The 16,594-nt window shown below is 41.2% G+C and overlaps 3 protein-coding genes and 4 non-coding genes across 7 annotated transcripts; 1 reads left to right on the plus strand and 6 right to left on the minus strand.

The window, feature by feature from the left end:
• Nucleotides 1–438: 438 nt before the first annotated feature.
• surf6 (surfeit 6) lies at nucleotides 439–3,452 on the minus strand. The gene is made up of 4 exons (XM_084935610.1): nucleotides 3,243–3,452; nucleotides 1,629–1,832; nucleotides 1,458–1,540; nucleotides 439–1,306 (listed from the first exon to the last, which is right to left on the minus strand). The coding sequence occupies exons 1-4, from the start codon at nucleotides 3,331–3,333 to the stop codon at nucleotides 617–619; spliced, it is 1,068 nt and encodes a 355-aa protein (XP_084791736.1). The 5' UTR covers nucleotides 3,334–3,452; the 3' UTR covers nucleotides 439–616.
• A 29-nt stretch (nucleotides 3,453–3,481) lies between these two features.
• surf1 (SURF1 cytochrome c oxidase assembly factor) lies at nucleotides 3,482–7,008 on the plus strand. The gene is made up of 9 exons (XM_084935611.1): nucleotides 3,482–3,643; nucleotides 3,764–3,824; nucleotides 4,202–4,326; nucleotides 4,437–4,519; nucleotides 4,706–4,897; nucleotides 4,993–5,065; nucleotides 6,232–6,394; nucleotides 6,534–6,615; nucleotides 6,708–7,008. Exons 1-9 carry the CDS (start codon nucleotides 3,581–3,583, stop codon nucleotides 6,766–6,768), a joined length of 903 nt encoding a protein of 300 aa, XP_084791737.1. The 5' UTR covers nucleotides 3,482–3,580; the 3' UTR covers nucleotides 6,769–7,008.
• A 450-nt stretch (nucleotides 7,009–7,458) lies between these two features.
• On the minus strand, nucleotides 7,459–10,744 carry rpl7a (ribosomal protein L7a). Its single transcript, XM_084935613.1, has 8 exons — nucleotides 10,667–10,744; nucleotides 9,639–9,759; nucleotides 9,284–9,433; nucleotides 8,897–9,037; nucleotides 8,442–8,521; nucleotides 8,062–8,192; nucleotides 7,693–7,762; nucleotides 7,459–7,601 (listed from the first exon to the last, which is right to left on the minus strand). The coding sequence occupies exons 1-8, from the start codon at nucleotides 10,667–10,669 to the stop codon at nucleotides 7,497–7,499; spliced, it is 801 nt and encodes a 266-aa protein (XP_084791739.1). The 5' UTR covers nucleotides 10,670–10,744; the 3' UTR covers nucleotides 7,459–7,496.
• LOC146383982 (small nucleolar RNA SNORD36) lies at nucleotides 8,305–8,381 on the minus strand. The gene has a single exon (XR_014800918.1). It is a non-coding gene; the product is annotated as a small nucleolar RNA SNORD36 (small nucleolar RNA).
• LOC146383983 (small nucleolar RNA SNORD36) lies at nucleotides 8,608–8,680 on the minus strand. The gene has a single exon (XR_014800926.1). It is a non-coding gene; the product is annotated as a small nucleolar RNA SNORD36 (small nucleolar RNA).
• Nucleotides 9,131–9,202, minus strand: LOC146383984 (small nucleolar RNA SNORD24). The gene has a single exon (XR_014800932.1). It is a non-coding gene; the product is annotated as a small nucleolar RNA SNORD24 (small nucleolar RNA).
• LOC146383985 (small nucleolar RNA SNORD24) lies at nucleotides 9,511–9,584 on the minus strand. Its single transcript, XR_014800931.1, has one exon. It is a non-coding gene; the product is annotated as a small nucleolar RNA SNORD24 (small nucleolar RNA).
• Nucleotides 10,745–16,594: the final 5,850 nt, after the last annotated feature.

A 16,594-nucleotide genomic window follows, 5' to 3' on the forward strand; every position in this document is an offset into this window, starting at 1 on the left:
AAGCCGCGGTTCAGCTCTGTTGACGTATATGTCATCAACTAACCATATGCTAGTTTTTATTTTTTAAATACTGTTTTAAAAAGTAGCCGTGAATTTAGGAGAAATATTCCTGAACGTTTCATTTCCTGCAGTTGCTTTTTTTTTTCCGGAGAGGACTCAGGTAATCCTTCAGCAGCCTCAGGACTGATTTTTATCACTGCCAGTGACAAAGAAGTAGTCGGAAAAAAAGTTAAACCACAGTTATTAATCTTTTTATAGTTCAAATTTAAAAAATTACATCGATAAAATTAAAAAATATATTTAATGAGTTGGCGCTCATTGGCGTTTGGCCTGAGAGAGAGCCAGGCTTACTTGGCTTTATTTGTGCTCTGCAAATGTTTTGCTAACCAGCGTCTTTTTGGTCAACAGGCACACACACAAACACACACACAGAGCCTGTTAATTTGAATTATATTCATTATCATGTTCATAATACCATTTTATTGACCATGAAACAAGGTATTTCTCCTGGGCATTAGGGTCAGGCAATATCTGCACAAGGAGAACATTTATTATCATGTGAATATCACAGTGCCATACAGAAACTGAAACAAGATGCAAGTTCTCTTTCCTTCGACTAAACTGCGGCTTTTTTCAAGTCCTCAGGCAGCACCCGGCCCTTCTTCCGTGCCCTGTCCTTCTTCTTCTCTGCCCTGACTTGCTTGCGTTTCCGCAGGTTCTTTTGCCTCTTGTCCTGCCGCTGCTGCATCTTTTCTAGGATGTGCTCGCTCCGCTGCTCCCATTTCTTCTTTTTCTGAGTGCGCCTCTTCTCCTTCTTCTTCAGCGACTCGCGCAGCATCTCCTCGTTGTCCTTGATTTTGATGCCCTCTGCCTTGTAGAGCATGTTGGTCCACATGATCTTCTTTTCCATCTCGCAGGCCTTCTCCTCGTCTTTCTCTCTCAGCTGTTCCAGCTTGGCTTTGCGAGCCTCCACGCGGCTGAGCAGCTGCTTGTAGTTCTTCCCCGTCAGAGGAGTTATCTGGCCTTTTATCCCCTGTTTCTTGTTCTTCTTTTTTTGTTTCTTGTCTATATAACCCTCGTCCACCGTCTCAACCTTGTTGAAAACCAGAGCAGTCTCATTTCTTTTGCTCGAGGCAGGGACGTGCTTCTCTTCCTGTTTTACCTCTAACGGCTGTTCTTTCCCACTTTTTTCAGCTAGTTTTTTCATCAGAAATTCTTTTCTTTTCCTCTTCTTGCGCTCCCGCTCCAGCTTTCGCTTTGCTCGCTTCGCCTGGACAGCTTCTGATAATGCTTCCTTTGGAGTTCCCTGATAAAAGACAGGTTAACATGGTTAGGCTTCAACAATAATTCTAGGGCACCCAGCGGTGACATCACTTCCTGTTTTAGAAGATCCTCAGTACCCCTCCCCCCCTACAGTCTCTCTCTTTCATACTGTGCCATCTCTGAAAACTGCATACCTGTCCTCTGGACTCTTCAATCTTTTCATGGAGCCTTTTGCGTAATACATCGACTGTAGTGAAGCTGGAGTCTACACTTCCTCCTTAAAGAAAAAGAAAATAAGCATTAAATGAGACCCAGTTATGTAAAGAGAAAAACCTCCACACAGGACCAGCGTAGGCTTGGTATACCTTGATGCTTCTGGTGTGCAGCTCCATTTGCGGCCTCAGTGTTGGACCCGTTTGGTTTCACGGCAGCTTTGATTTTCTGTGCTGCTGGAGAGGGTGAAGGCTTCTGTTGGGGTTTGGGAGTCTTGCCGTCTGTGGCCTCATCTTTCTTTTTGCATTTTTTCTTCTTCTTTGGAGGACCAGTGTCACTTTTAGCTTTGAAATGAACTGTACACACACAAACACAATGCACACATTGACGATTGCATGTATATAATGTGTCACTGCAGTTCTACAACATTGCTATTACAGTTACTAGCCTAGGGCCTGCAACATGTTCAGATAACGTCAGCTAACTGGAGAAAAGAGGATTTGAAATTTTCTGTTGGCAAACTCATGATCAGCTTGTTTCCTCATTTTCCATGAGAAAAAAAACCCAGTCACAGCTGATTTGGTGGGTGACTCTTCTCTTATAAAAGCAATCCTATCAGCAGTAAAACACCTGCCAGTCAGTTTATCTCATGACTTCTTAATATGAAAAAAAAACTGTCCTGGCATAATGTGATCAAAGGATGTATGTCTACAAGTTATGAGCTCTTTGGTTTAAAAGTAGTCCACCTGGAGGTCTAGTGTACACATACTTGTACAATGAGACATTTTTAAGCCATTTTGCCATATTGTCACTTTTATTGCATAGATTTTTCTCTATAATTTTAAATCTGAGTCCTAGACAACAACCATGCATTAGCCCCAGCTGATGGACTTGAAGAGGACATTAAAGAAGTGTAATGAGAACTACTGTTGAATCTCAGTTGTCTGCGTCTGCAATGGAATATAACCAAGTCTTTAAGTTGGGTGCACAGCCTGTCAGAGCATCTCAAGGGAGGAAACACAACACTAGGTTGTAGACTTAAGAAATCTACTGCTTAGGAAGACTGCAGAAGTATTTAAAACTTTATTTATATTTTAAATTAAGTTTATGTGTCTATTTACTTTGAGCATTTAAAAGGGGGGATTTGTGTAAAACTTCTGTGGCACCTAAATAGTTACTGCATTACTTTTGTTAAAGCCCTTGAATAAAAGTTGAGCCTCTGCACTTGCCTGATTGATTTAAAGTCAACAGTGTACAGAGGCAAAACTACAAAAACAACAAAAAAGTAGCATTGTCCAAAAACCTATGGAGCCAACTTTAAAAGACATAAAAAGGTCATTTACAATATTAGTTCCCCCCCGAGTTATAAATTAATCTTGTTGTCCACAACTTCCCACATAAATGAAATCAGTGAAAAGTAGAAAATTGATACCTTTAGAAACTTAGATAAATATATGACAAAAAACTCATTTTTAAATCAGTTTTGGGGACAAAAAAGTCATTTAAGAGAAATAGCAGATTATTTTTCTGACATGCTATTAGTTTGGTAACTTTAATGAACAAGGGGCGCATAAAGCCATCAGATTAAACACTGTAGCGCCTCCTGTGGTACCAAGTAGGTAAAACGTGAAACCGTGGCACAAGGTTTGATGACACTTGCTGAGTTTTACGTAGTTTTTCACAATAAATAACACCTAAATGTTAAAGTATGCACTACAGCTTCAATTTTGCCATGTAAACAAACCCAAGCAGTTAGCTAACATTACCGAACGGTCTCTTCCTGGGCTCCTGGTCTCGTTGAGAAAACACTTTACTTGCAAGTTTCTGAATGTACGAGTCCTTTGAGGCGAGATCCATGTCGACAAGTGAAACGGGCTCCCACCTTTAATCCGGATAAAACACACACACGATATTTACCGATAAAAACATCAACACGTTCACATACGCACGTGTGTAAAAATTTAAAGGGGCGGGGCGTCCCCAATCCGGAAGTAGTAACACCAGAAGTGGTCCCCCTCCAAGCAGAAACTTGTCAGTTATGTAGTTGTAATGTAGCCGGTTGTCTCGTCCATTTTCATCCATTTCCACGTTGTTTTGATTCAGAATGGTCTCTCTGACATCTCTGCTGACTTACTCCCGGAGGCTGCTGCCGACACTAAAAACACAGGTGCGTTAGTTTTCGCAGTTTCTCGTCTTTACGGCTCAAACAAAAAAACGTCAGTCATTTTCATCGCCGAGTGAACGACTTGCAAAAATGCTGAGTTTATTTTATACATTTGTATTTCAGAATCATGCCTTTTACACCAAGAGGTCTTTCTTCCTGCCAGGACCCTTCAAACGTGTAGACGGTACAAACTAAACTTGTCAACAATTACACCACCTTTAGATAATTAGCGAATAAAGTCACTGTTACATATTTTTTCCATTTAAAAAAAAGTCGAAATAAAAAAGAATAAATCTGTTTTGTATCTGTTATATGGTATTTTGTCTTTAATGGTGAAATTAGGTAAAAAAGTAATTACTACGTAATAATATAAGAAAATCAACAAAACCTGTTCGGTTTACATTAATGTCTGTCTCCATGGCTGCTGAAATAATCTTTATGTATAATTTTTTTGGGTAGCATATATACGTTATTCCATTATATTATTTGTAACTGTTATGTCAATATGCTGTTCGATTCTCTAAGGAATCCACCTTTCACTATTATTCTTTACATATCCAGGCAGGTTCCTTGGCTTTGGACGACAGTCCAGCTCCACAGCAGCCACAGCTGCAGAGAAAGACTCTTTTCTTAAATGGTTCCTGCTGCTCATCCCTGCCACCACCTTTGGTCTCGGCACATGGCAGGTACCACTTATTTGTTGATTGTTATTGCTTTTTTAAATACACACAATGCAGTTACGTCTTTCTGGTTGTTGTTGGGTGTACTCCAGTGCCTTCATTGCCTTCATTTGTAGGTGAAAAGGCGTCAGTGGAAATTGAAGCTGATTGATGACCTGACGCGACTCACTACGGCAGAACCCATTCCTCTTCCTCTTGAGTAAGTGAGTGGCAGAGAGTGGCTGGGTCCTGTATCTATGACAGAAAATATGAAAAAGCATAACAGGTGCTCTTTAACACTTCATGTAATATCTTTATTGTGCAGAAGTCGAATAAGCCGCGTTATTTACATATGTGAATCATTAAGGCACAGATTTACATACCATTTTCCCACCTTGCATTCTAGTCCTTATGAGGTTAATAACCTCGAGTACAGAAGAGTCAAGGTACGTGGACGTTACGATCACTCCCAAGAGCTATACATTATGCCCCGCTCACCAGTCGACCCAGAGAGAGAGGCCAGAGAGGCAGGAAGGCTCTCTTCAAGTGCAGAGACCGGCGCTAATGTCATCACCCCATTCCACTGTACCGACCTCGGGTAAGGAGCCAGATAAAACATCTCACCATAGCAATATCTGTACATTGATCTTGCGCTGCTCTCAACACTGATTTATACCGTCTGTGTCACTGAAGCATCACAATCCTGGTGAACAGAGGATTCGTGCCAAGGCAGAAAATAAGACCAGAGACCAGGATGAAGGGACAGGTGAGGGGAAGACATCAGATGCTGGGTAAACACAGAGGTTTTACACCAGGTTGGAGTGTTAAGTCTTTGAGATTTGTTAATTGCACAAAGACTAACTTATTTTTCAAGACTAATAAGACTAACTTATAAGTCTAATAGGTTTGTCACAAGCTATGTTAGAACTAAGACTACAGTTCAGTTCTTAGGTTTTACATACCACGACATGATAAAAAGTCATCTTGTTGACAGCAAGTCTTAACGGCTAAATACAACTTCAGATGAACAACAACATGACATATCACACCACGTAATTATTTACTGAACAAAAACTAAGCCAAAATGCAGAAGCAGCATGTGTAAAAATGATCTACACCCTGATAAATAAGTGCACTTGATTCATTGATCATAAGCAAGTATGAGCACCTCAGTAAAAGTAGAGGTTTTGGTAATTCGCTGGTCTGGAGCATTTATGTGTGTGTTAACAGAATACCAAAGAGATAACAGCAATGATCCCTTGCCTATCTGGGAAGGGTTAAAGGACCATTTCCAAACAATTTGAAATCCATCATTGTACATTGAGAAAGATTATTTACAAATGGAAAACACTGAAGAGTTTCCAGTGTTCCCAGGAATGGAAGTCCTGGGAAAACACCTCAAGGCCAGACTGTGCAATGCTTAGAGAAATTGCAAAAAACCCAGTAGCTACACGTCAGACTTTGCAGGCCCCAGTTAGCATGTTAATGTTAAACATGTTAAACAGCACAAAGAAAAATAATGAACAAGTATGGCTTACTTTGTTCACACATAACCTGTTTTGGAGCACAAGTTACTATGTTGATCCACCTTGGTAAGAAGTGAACCATCCCTGAAGTTACCTGGTCAAGACAAATCTACGTCCTAGTATAGGCCTGGGGTGTTTCTAGTTTTGAAAACCTCTTTATGCACTGAGAATTCATCTTCAATTAGGCCCCAACTCCCTTTAGTAATTGAATAGTTTAAATATGCCTGTGAAAGTGCCTCGAAGACCCATTTATTGTCGTGTTACTCCTACTAATAAACTTTCTGCATACAAATTTAAATTAACTAAAGCAGAACTGACTTACACCGCTTGACTGTTCGCTAAACCACTAACACCACCTTTGTGTTGTTGTAAACACTTGAATCACTGAAATGCTGCCTCTATGCAGGTGGAGGATGAGGTGGAGTTGGTGGGAGTGGTCAGACTGACAGAGAATCGTAAACCCTTTGTACCAAACAATGACGTGGAGAGAAACCGCTGGCATTACCGTGACCTGGAAGCGATGGCAGAAGTCACTGGAGCCGCACCCATCTTCATTGATGCCGACTTTGGTATGTTCAGTGCTCTTTGACGCAGTGACTTTACATTAAGATTAAACCTCTGCAATCCTCCATGTGTGCTGTTTATCTCACTCACATCAACAGAAACACTTCAATCTGAAAGTAACTTAAAGTTTTGTGTCTCATGCAGGTAGCACTATTCCTGGTGGGCCAATAGGTGGACAGACTAGGGTCACACTGAGGAATGAACACATGCAGTACATAATAACATGGTGAGTGTTTTGTTTTGGACTGCTGTACATATTACACTCATGTCTCAAGGTGCATTTGATTGATAAAATGAGGAATTATTTCTTTCTTCTAGGTATGGTTTGTGTGCAGCTACTTCCTACATGTGGTATGCAAAGTTCATCAAGAGGATTTAAAGCAATAAAATTATTTTACTTGGTACTTGAATGATGGATATGTGCTTAACTTGTAGCTCCAGCCTGGTGCATATATTATGTAAATAGCTTAATGTGTAAATAAAGTACTCAAGATCGGGGATTCTTTCATTTACCTTGTTGTATATACTATGTGCCAATAATAACTGTTGGGAAAAAAGATCCTCCTGTCATGTAAATTATGTGGTTTTGACAAAGCATCTTATGTTAAATTTAAGCCAGTTTTTCTGGATTTTTTTTTTTCTTTTCTTTTCAAACAGGTTAACTTTACTGCTGGATGATACTAAATGTAAGTGATTTCAGTGCGATCAGATTCGGTAACTCCAGTTACAGAAACTTAGACCATCAATACATCTGCACTTACAGGAATTGAAAGGCAGAGTTCATGATATTTTTCACCTTTCAAGTTGTGGTTTCTCAGTTATTAAAGAAAAAAAACTATCCCGATTTCAAGCAATTTGTCAGATAATGCCCAAGATTATCATCTTGATTTAAACTGTGACACTTCAGGATTCGTCATGGGAAACCTAAAAACATCAGTTCCATCCTTATTATAACAATCAGAATTTAAAATGCTCCCATGTTTACGTTTCCTGCTGTCACTGTGTTGACACCTGCAATCTGATTCTAACATTTCTATCATTTTAGTTTGAAAATTAAACAACAGAAGTCTTCTTCTTTTAGGGCATACATTTTTTATTCCAAACAATTTAACCAAGCTTGGTTGCAAGTTCCTTGGCCTTTGCCTTCTCCAGCTTAGTGATGCGGGCTGTGGATTTGGGACCCATGATGTTACCTCCCCAGTGACGGCGGATCTGGAAAATGAGATTGCGAACAGTTAATTTGTATAATTTGTTTTAGGATTTGTGAAATGTAAACACTGCTAACTGAGTAACGGGTATTCACCTCCTCGTATCTGTCATTGTAGTTGGTCTTGATGGCTTCCACGAGTTTAGCAAGTGCACCTTTGTCCTCACTAGGAGTAGGAAAAAGAAAAAAGAGAAAAGGTGGTCAATGCAGTATAGTCATCTGTATACAAGTGTCGAAATTTTCCTGTCTGAAAATTCACTTCAAATTTATACATATTGTGGTCCCTGATTAAAGAGTCAACTGCTATAGAAAATAATCCAAGCAAATTTGAAGATGTGAACTAAGATCTCACTCCAGAGGAAGTATCGAATATTTTCTCCAGCCAGTTATTGATCATGTACTAAAAATCATTTGCCAAACTTCACTGTCACACTTGGGCACAGTTCCGTGTATGCTCATACTCACGGGTTAATCTGTGTGAAGGCAAATGAAGTGCATGTCTTTCTGTGCACCAGTCTGCCCAGTCTAGCCTTCCCCTTCACGATGCAGTAAGGGACACCCATCTTGCGGCACAGAGCAGGCAGGAAGACCACGAGCTAGAAATTCAGGGGAGCCACAGGAAGTATTAACATTTCAGGAAGGAGTGTAGCAACCATATTGCCTTTTACAAAAGTGAATAAATGATAACTTGTTTTTCCATTTGTGGTCTGTGCTCAGGGTTAAAAAGCTCGTATGTTTTGATCCACACAGAGGATTCAGGTGAAGAAATTCAGACATCATTGCCAGAGACCACTTTTTACACTAAACTGAACCCAACATGCATTCACATATTACACCAATCTCACCTCAATAGGATCCACATCATGGGCAATGACGACCAGCTGGGCCTTCTTGCTCTCCACCAGAGAGGTGACGGTGTTCACACCTGCAGAGAGCGAAAACCAAAAGGCAGAAATTAAAATGTTTGATCCACCAACTTAATCCAGAAAAACTTTTCATTATTTTTTGGCCAACGCTCAGGGTTAAAAAGCTCAAAAACCATCACAGCAAGTTTCAGGTGAAGAAATTCTGGTCATCACTGCATTGAGGCCAAGTCAGATGAGGCTGAACTAACAAGAACACAAAATAGGTTCTAATGCACAGTTTAAGACTGTTTAGGAGCAAACCTACAATTCCAGCAGCACTCCTGAAATACATAAGACCGAGCTGCCAACTAGACCAGCATAAGTCTTAAACTTTAATACATTTTTACTAAACTGTGGAGCTTAACAAAGACAGGACTTTGTTCAATCAAACTCACCTGCACGGATAACGGGAGGCCTCTTTGTTGGGGCATCTCCCTTTCCAGCAGCCTTCTGCTCAGCACGAGCCAGCAGCCTCTGTTTCTTCTCCTGCTTGGTCTCGGGCCTGTACTTGTGAGCCAGCTTGAACAGCTGAGTGGCTGCGGAAGAAACCAATTAAAATTAAAAATGTAAACACTGAAATTTGGGCAACAAGTTTGGTTTACTGCAAAGCTACCATGATTACAAACACATGCATCAGTGATCTTGGTGGAAATTGTCCACATAACTTGTCAGATAGCAAATACTCTTTCACATCACTTGCACAGTGAAACAGTCCTTCTTAGAACCCACATGACAACTCTGACATACTGCCATACAGAAGAAAACCACTTGCTTGTACTTACCAGTCTGGCGGTCCAGAGCCTGGGTGAACTGGTTGATCGCAGGGGGAACCTTCAGACGCTTGTAGAGGATGGAGCGCTGCCTCTGCAGGCGGACGTAACGAGGCCATTTCACAAAGCGTGTCAAATCACGCTTGGGCTGAATATCCTGGCCTGTGGTAAAGCACAACAAATTCATCATTATCTACCATTAAACACAGACTTTCTCTTAATTTAATGTTAATATAATGTGCATCAGCGATCTTGGTGGGAATATTGTCATCAGTGGTATTAAGATAGCAAATATTCTTTTACATCATCTGCACCTGTATGACCACTAGCTTATGCCCCCAATAAAGTGGCACCTGCAGATACTCACCGATGCCAAAGTTCTTGGGCCTCTTCTCGAACAGGGGGTTGACTACTTTCTTGGCCTCATGCTTCTTGGCCACTGAAGGGGCTGGTGCCACCTTCTTCCCCTTAGCCTTCTTTCCCTTAGGCTGTGGAAAAAGGAACAGTGTGTTACAGAAGCATAAACACAAGCAACTTTAACCTAACATATGATTATTAACTTGTAAACATGTTACTCCGCATGTAAACTTACAACACTGCTCTACCTTTCCCAACCATGTCAGGGAGTTGCTTAGCCTAGCTTTAGCAACTACCCTTGTCAATTTCCCACAAAATAATTTTTAAATCTAGCAAAAATACAATCAAAAGACCACTTCAGTTTTTTTAAAGCTGTAATGCAAAAAGCAAGAAATAAACCCCAAAAGCCAGAGAATGACTTCAGAGCTCAACTAATCTCCATGCTGCTACACCAACACGTAAGGGACGTCATACACACTGAACTAAAGACCGATTCAGGATGATAACGCATCAATGAAAACGTAGGTAAAACTTGCGTGCTTGTGAATACATTCAATAAACTACAGAAACACAACTAATGTGAGGCCAAAAGGAAGGTTAATACCGACCCACGCTCAGGCCCGTTCCCTAATGCTAGTCAGTAAACTAGCAGGGCACACAAACTTGTACCCCGGTAGTATTGTACTTCTACTTTACAAAATACATACAACCGTCTGGAAAATTAAAAAGAAAAACACAAAAATTAAATAAAAACAAAACAAAAACGAGCTTCTAAAACAAGCATGTTCATCGCCTTTAGCTTCAGCACTTCACAGGCAGCCACAGCACTGTTAGCACCGGTTACACATCGACCAACATAACCTAAGTTTTTCGCAAAAACAACACAGCATCAAAGCACAATATTAACATCACGGCCCTACACAAAGTTCAAAGACTTAATTGACACTTTCTACAGTATAAAAATATAAATGTATGAAAGGATGCAAACAGATACAACAGATAACATATTTCCCCCAGAAGGAGCAGCTATGTACCCACCATGTCGGTTCAGGCAGAAAGGAAGACCGGGGCATTCTGGGTAGCGTAAATACCGCGAGGCTTGCTGCGTGTTACGTGGCTTCCAAAAGTGCCGATCTGAAGTCAGATTTTACAGCTACCTGCCAGTTCAAGCTTTGTTTCTTAAAAAACGGAATACTGACTTGGAATCTGCGTTACACTGACGTATCAATGATTGGGATTTATTTTAATTTTCTTTGCCGCACTGATAAAACATATTATTCTAAACATTTATATGAATGAAAAATTAACATTAACGTTTTGTTTTAAAAGCATAGGATTTTTTTATGACGTAGTAACGTCATACCACACATTTCTAGTTTAGTTTTAACTTTATTTTAAAAACGAAAACTTAAAAAGAAGAAAATAAACAGTAATAATCGATTTAACTTTATTTTATTGATCATAGTAATTCTGTACTGCAGTTTATTACCATTTAGTTTGTTTGATACAATTTGACAAGCATAAAATAGTATTGTTCCAACAATATGATTCCCAAAACTTGGCATGGTTTGCAAAACCTGAGGAAATCAAACCAGTAGTTGTGTTCTGTGTGTTTACCGATATCTAAAAGTTTTCCTTTGAACTTAGCAGCCAGGGTTTTAGATTAAACCCTGAGGGTGTGCCATGTCTGTCCAGCATCCTCACCTGCCACCTGATCCAACTGACCCAACTGACCACCACACAGCTTGTTGCTGTTCAACCGCCTGTACCTGGCACGCCACCACCTGTTCAACCGCCTGCGGCTGCCACGCCACCACCTACTCAACCGCCTGCAGCTGCCACGCCACCAACAACCTACGGCAGCCACACTGCCATCTGCTCAACTGCCTGCAGCTGCCATGCTGCCACCTGCTCAACCGCCTGTGGCTTCTACACTGCTTTCAGGCCCAGCCGCATCTCTGCCTGAGCCAGAGGTCAGCATGCCGGAAGGACCTGCTCTGCCCAAGCCAGAGGTTCTGTGGGCTGTCTGGACCTGCCATGCCCACGCCAGAGATCTGTTCTTTGTGGGGACCTATTCGACCTACCATAGCCTGAGCTGCTCAGCCACAGTTGGCAGCTCCAGCATATCGCTGGTCATCTGCCATGCCACGCTGCCACTGGACCTGTGGTCGGCATCAGAACTTTTTCTCTGCCACTGCCAGATCTGCAGCAGGCCACCAGAACTGTTTCTCCACCACCACCACCACCACAAAAAGAGAGAGAGAAAAAAAACCCCGGCCAGTTAGCCTTGTTCAAAGTGCAGAAAACCTCCTCCCAAAAATTTGCCAGGGCAGGGCAGGTTCAAAACATGTGGGTTAGATTGGCATGATTAGACCCGCACCTGTTACAGTGAGGGTCTAAACTGGGATAAAGCTTAGCTAGTTTGGATTTAGATAAGTAGGCCCTGTGGACTACTTTGAATTGTAACAGGGAATGACAGGCGCAGAGTGATGTAGAATTTACCAGAGAGAAGACTGAGTCCCAGACATCGCCTGACATAGATATACCCAACTCCTTCTCCCATGTGGACTTGAGGCCCACAACGGGAGCTGGGGTTACACTGCACAGTTTGTTATAGATGCGAGACATTACAGCTTTGCCTGATAGTTGCAAATTAAGGAGCTCGTCCAGTAAGTTGGCAGCTGGAGCTTCTTGAAAATTGGAGAGGTGAGACTGCAAAAAATGTCTGAGTTGTAAATATCTAAAAAAGTGAGTTTTGGGAAGATTGTATTTTCCTGCCATCTGATCAAATGATGCTAGTTTATTGTGTATAAAGAGATCTTTAAAGCAAATAATACCTGCTCTAAACCAGACCTGGAACAAGTTGTCCAAAGTTGGGGGGAGGAATAGGTGGTTTGAAAGGATGGGGCTTTGAAGTGAAAAATTATTAAAATTGAAATGTCTCCTGAACTGTGCCCACACCTTCCTCAGTCTGTAACCAGTAGGTCAGGGACCGAATATTGGCAGCCCAATAGTAAAAGCGGAAGTTAGGGAGTGCCAGACCCCCTTCAGTCTTAGGTTTCTGTAAATGCACCTTAGCTACTCGAGGTCGTTTATCCTTCCAAATATAAGAGGAGATTATAGAATTGTAAGAAAGAGTTGTAAAGAAAGACTTGGGGATGAAGACCGGTAAAGATTGAAATAAGTATAAGAATTTAGGAAGGATATTCATTTTAATTGAATTAATTCGTCCGACCAGAGTTGTGTTCAGGGGTGACCACTGTTGAAGGCTTTGTTTGACGTTCTTCAATAGTGTAAAAAAGTTGGCTTTGAGAAGTTGTTTATACTTTCTTGTAATTGTAATACCCAGGTAGGTGAACTGCTCTTTGACCACTTTAAAGGGGAAACCTGACAAATCTATTGGAAACGCTTCTTCATTTAATAGACAAAGTTCGCTCTTGGACAGATTTAATTTATAACCAGAGACTTGACTGAAATGCGTGAGTAGTGACAATATAGACGGTAGGGAAATATATGGATTTGAAATAGAAAGCAATAAATCGTCAGCATAGAGACAGACTTTGTGTTCAGTTGACCTCTTTGTATACCCTGGACAAGTTTACTGCTTCGAAAAAGCATTGCTAAGGGTTCAATAGCTAGATCAAATAACAACGGGCTAAGGGGGCAACCCTGACGTGTGCCTCATTTAAGTTGGAATGGTTTTGATTTCTGGCTATTAGTGCAAACAGACGCAACAGGGGACAAGTATAGGTACTTGATCCATGAGATGAAGTTGGGACCGAACCCAAATCTTTCCAGCACAGCAAATAGATAGTTCCATTCTACACGGTCAAATGCTTTTCCCACATCAAGGGAAAGAACACATTCTGGAGTGTCCTTGGACGGCGTGTGCAACATATTAAGAAGGCGTTGGATGTTGAAAAAGGGGTGGCACCTTTAACAAAGCCAGACTGATCTTCAGGTATGACTGCAGGCAGGACCCTATCCAACCTGTGGGCCAGCGCTTTAGCTAGGATCTTAAAGTCGGCGTTCAGAAGCGAAATTGGCCTGTATGACGCACACTCAGTTGGATCTTTCCCCTGTTTTGCAATTAAAGTTATGGAAGCATCGTACCAGGAGGTTGGCAGTTTGCGCTGTGTGAATGCTTCAGGTAGAACTGAGTGGAGTAGAGGTACGAGCTGTGGGGCAAATGATTTGAAAAATTCTACCGAAAAGCCGTCTGGGCCAGGGGACTTCCCTGACTGTAGAGAGAAAATTGCAGCGCTAATCTCTTTTTTGGAAAATGGCGCATCCAAGATCTCTCTGTAGGTGTCTGCCAGCTCAGGAAAGTCCAAGCTTTTAAGAAAATGTGTGATTAGTGAGTGGTCAGTGGGAGATAGCTCTGGCATTTCTAGCTGCATCCTCCTCGACGCACCTCCTCCACCACCATATTTCAACATTCGGTTACAGATGCCTGTTGCCAGAAAGGTGTTACTGCTCCAAGACCAACCCTCCTCTGCCCTGTTGGACGTTGCCCACGATAGAGAAAAGCAGATTTGGCCTGTAGCACAGCCGTGGTTGGGGTTCACTTCCTCCCCGTTGCTAGGGTGGGAGCTGCGCCTCTCAGTCCCAGGAGTCTGTGAGTGATATCTCCAGCCTCACTTTTGCACATTTGAACTCCTCTGATAGGTTAGGGATAGGCAATGACAGTATCCTGTCGCTGTAGAGTCCAACACTGCTTAGGCATTTCGGAAGTCCAAGCCACTTCCTCATGTAGGTGCTCACTAGCCTCTCCATTCGATTGGCATGATTAAGCGAGACCCTGTACATCATCAGTGGCCACAGTAGTCTGGGTAACAACCCAAACTGTAAGCACCAGAGCTTCAGTTTCCCTGGGAGTGCGGTGTTGTTAATCTGCCTGAGGTCATTAGCCATGTCATGCCGTAGTTGGCCCATGTCAGTTGTTAGTTTTGACCAGCCACAAATGCAGTTCTGCAGCTTCTTTCCTACCAGCATTGATGGTCCATTAGTTGCATTGCTGGTTATTCTATTCATCGTTGGTATCGTTCCAAGGTCCGTTGCCATAAAATCTGTCTCAAAATGGTCTTCTTCCGCCCCCACTCTCACAGACCCAAGAAGTGTCTTCTCCTTTGAAGTTTTTGTAGCAATATTGGGTTTACCAAAAAACGGTCTATCAGATTGTCAGGATTGTCTATTGTTGTTTGTTTGGTATTGTCTGCTCCTGGTCCCTCGTTTCCCTGTGTACATGTCAGGGTGTGTGTGTGTGTGCTGTGATGTTCGGGTTTTGCTGCCACACCAGGCCTTGAGAGTCTTCCCGCCTTAGAGCCAGCCACACCTGGAGTAATCACATCAAATCAAATTCAAATTTTATTTGTCACATACACAGTCATACACAGTATGATATGCAGTGAAATGCTTAGACAACTGCTCATGACCTAAAGAAAAAAAGAAAAGGCTATGAATAAGATAGGAAATAAATATGAAAATTAAAAAGGGTAAATTTAACTAGGAAGGAATAAAATAAAATATAAAAATTAAAGTTAAAAATGAAATAACTGTACAACACAAATTAGAAGGAAGGGTAAATTTAACTGGGAAAGAATAAGATAAAATATATAAGTTAAAGTTGAAAAGAAAATAACTGTACAACAAAATACACAATACACAGTATAGAAATATATAAGAATGTATGAAGAAATATATATATATATATATATATACATACACACACACAATAACAGCAGCTGTACAAGTATTAAATGGAAATGAAGAAATATAATGTCCAGTGTTGTGCAATCCACATTTGTAAGTGTCTTGTGCAGTGCAAATATCACCTGTTACTGATCAGGCTTGTCAAGGAAGCACTACTTAAGAGAGTAGCAGAGCAGTGCTAGGTGCAGGATCGTTGTACTATGAACACAGTTCTCCTGCTCATAAGGTGAAGATGTACTAACTGAAGTGTCTCTTGTTTCCAGGAGGATTGTGGAAACGTGTGGAGGGAGCTGGGCACCTATGTACATAGACTCAGAGGATAGAGGAACATTTACCGTGGACCACGGAGGAAAATCACTGCATGGGAATTGAGGAACTGTCGCACAGAGAACTCACACACTGTGAATTATTAGCACTTTTGTTGGTATTCTTTGCTGTAAATAAACACACTGTCTACATTCAGAAAGTCCTGCATTTGGGTCCTACTTCTGCCAAACCGTGACACTGTTGTTGGGACTGCTGTCCCCTTCCCCTTTCCCCAGGCTCCCCCCCCCCCAGACTCACTTTTAAAACATCATTTAAGTACTGCATTTTATATTTATTTTGGGATTTCACTGCATAACATTAACATTTGCTTGATAATTTCGGCTAAGATGCCCTGAGGAATATATATTTGGTGTCCTGACAGCTGCATACAAAAAGCAATCACGTGACATTTATACTATGGAAAGGACTACTTTCTTTCTCTTAGAAAAATGATTTTGATTAAAACTGTGAAACTGTGGGATAAGTGGGTCAAATATGGTAAACCTGTAAAATTATATTTTGTGCAGGTCCTGGGTGAATTTCATGTATGTTATTTTAATCTACTTATTTGTTTATTTTTTGTATCTATACAAAAAATATTGTATATATCTTCATATATTACTTAGTGTCTGCACCTATCTCCACTCATAATCTGTGTAAAGAAATCTTTGAATGCCAGAGGCAAACCTTACTCTAGCTTCATTTAAATTGTCTGAAAAAAATGTGACAAATATGAGCCCCGTACAAAAAACAAAAGAACAAAACAGAACAAACAAACCCAAACAATCAAACAAGAAAAACTAAACTAAACAAGAAAAGAAAATGGGGAAGGAGGCACACATTTTTTCACGGCACTGTAAACAGTCAACCGATGGACTCGAGGGACCCATTTAACTTACGTACCTCTGACATACGTACAGTATTATGTCACTTCCGTAAACAGGGACA

This window comes from Perissodus microlepis, chromosome 7, assembly GCF_051167445.1.
Source record: "Perissodus microlepis isolate ML-2025 ecotype Zambia chromosome 7, ASM5116744v1, whole genome shotgun sequence".
Classification (NCBI taxonomy): domain Eukaryota; kingdom Metazoa; phylum Chordata; class Actinopteri; order Cichliformes; family Cichlidae; genus Perissodus; species Perissodus microlepis.

Excerpts from the sequence above, each read along its gene's own strand:
- surf6 (XM_084935610.1), bottom strand. The coding sequence starts at position 3,333 with ATGGATCTCGCCTCAAAGGACTCGTACATTCAGAAACTTGCAAGTAAA. Across the intron at positions 1,541-1,628 it reads TGCACACCAGAAGCATCAAG|GAGGAAGTGTAGACTCCAGC; the intron begins GTATACCAAGCC and ends TTTTTCTTTAAG. Across the intron at positions 1,307-1,457 it reads TTGAAGAGTCCAGAGGACAG|GGAACTCCAAAGGAAGCATT; the intron begins GTATGCAGTTTT and ends GTCTTTTATCAG.
- surf1 (XM_084935611.1), top strand. The coding sequence starts at position 3,581 with ATGGTCTCTCTGACATCTCTGCTGACTTACTCCCGGAGGCTGCTGCCG. Across the intron at positions 3,644-3,763 it reads TGCCGACACTAAAAACACAG|AATCATGCCTTTTACACCAA; the intron begins GTGCGTTAGTTT and ends TTTGTATTTCAG. Across the intron at positions 6,616-6,707 it reads ATGCAGTACATAATAACATG|GTATGGTTTGTGTGCAGCTA; the intron begins GTGAGTGTTTTG and ends TCTTTCTTCTAG.
- rpl7a (XM_084935613.1), bottom strand. Across the intron at positions 9,434-9,638 it reads GCCCAAGAACTTTGGCATCG|GCCAGGATATTCAGCCCAAG; the intron begins GTGAGTATCTGC and ends GCTTTACCACAG. Across the intron at positions 9,038-9,283 it reads GGCTCTGGACCGCCAGACTG|CCACTCAGCTGTTCAAGCTG; the intron begins GTAAGTACAAGC and ends TTTCTTCCGCAG.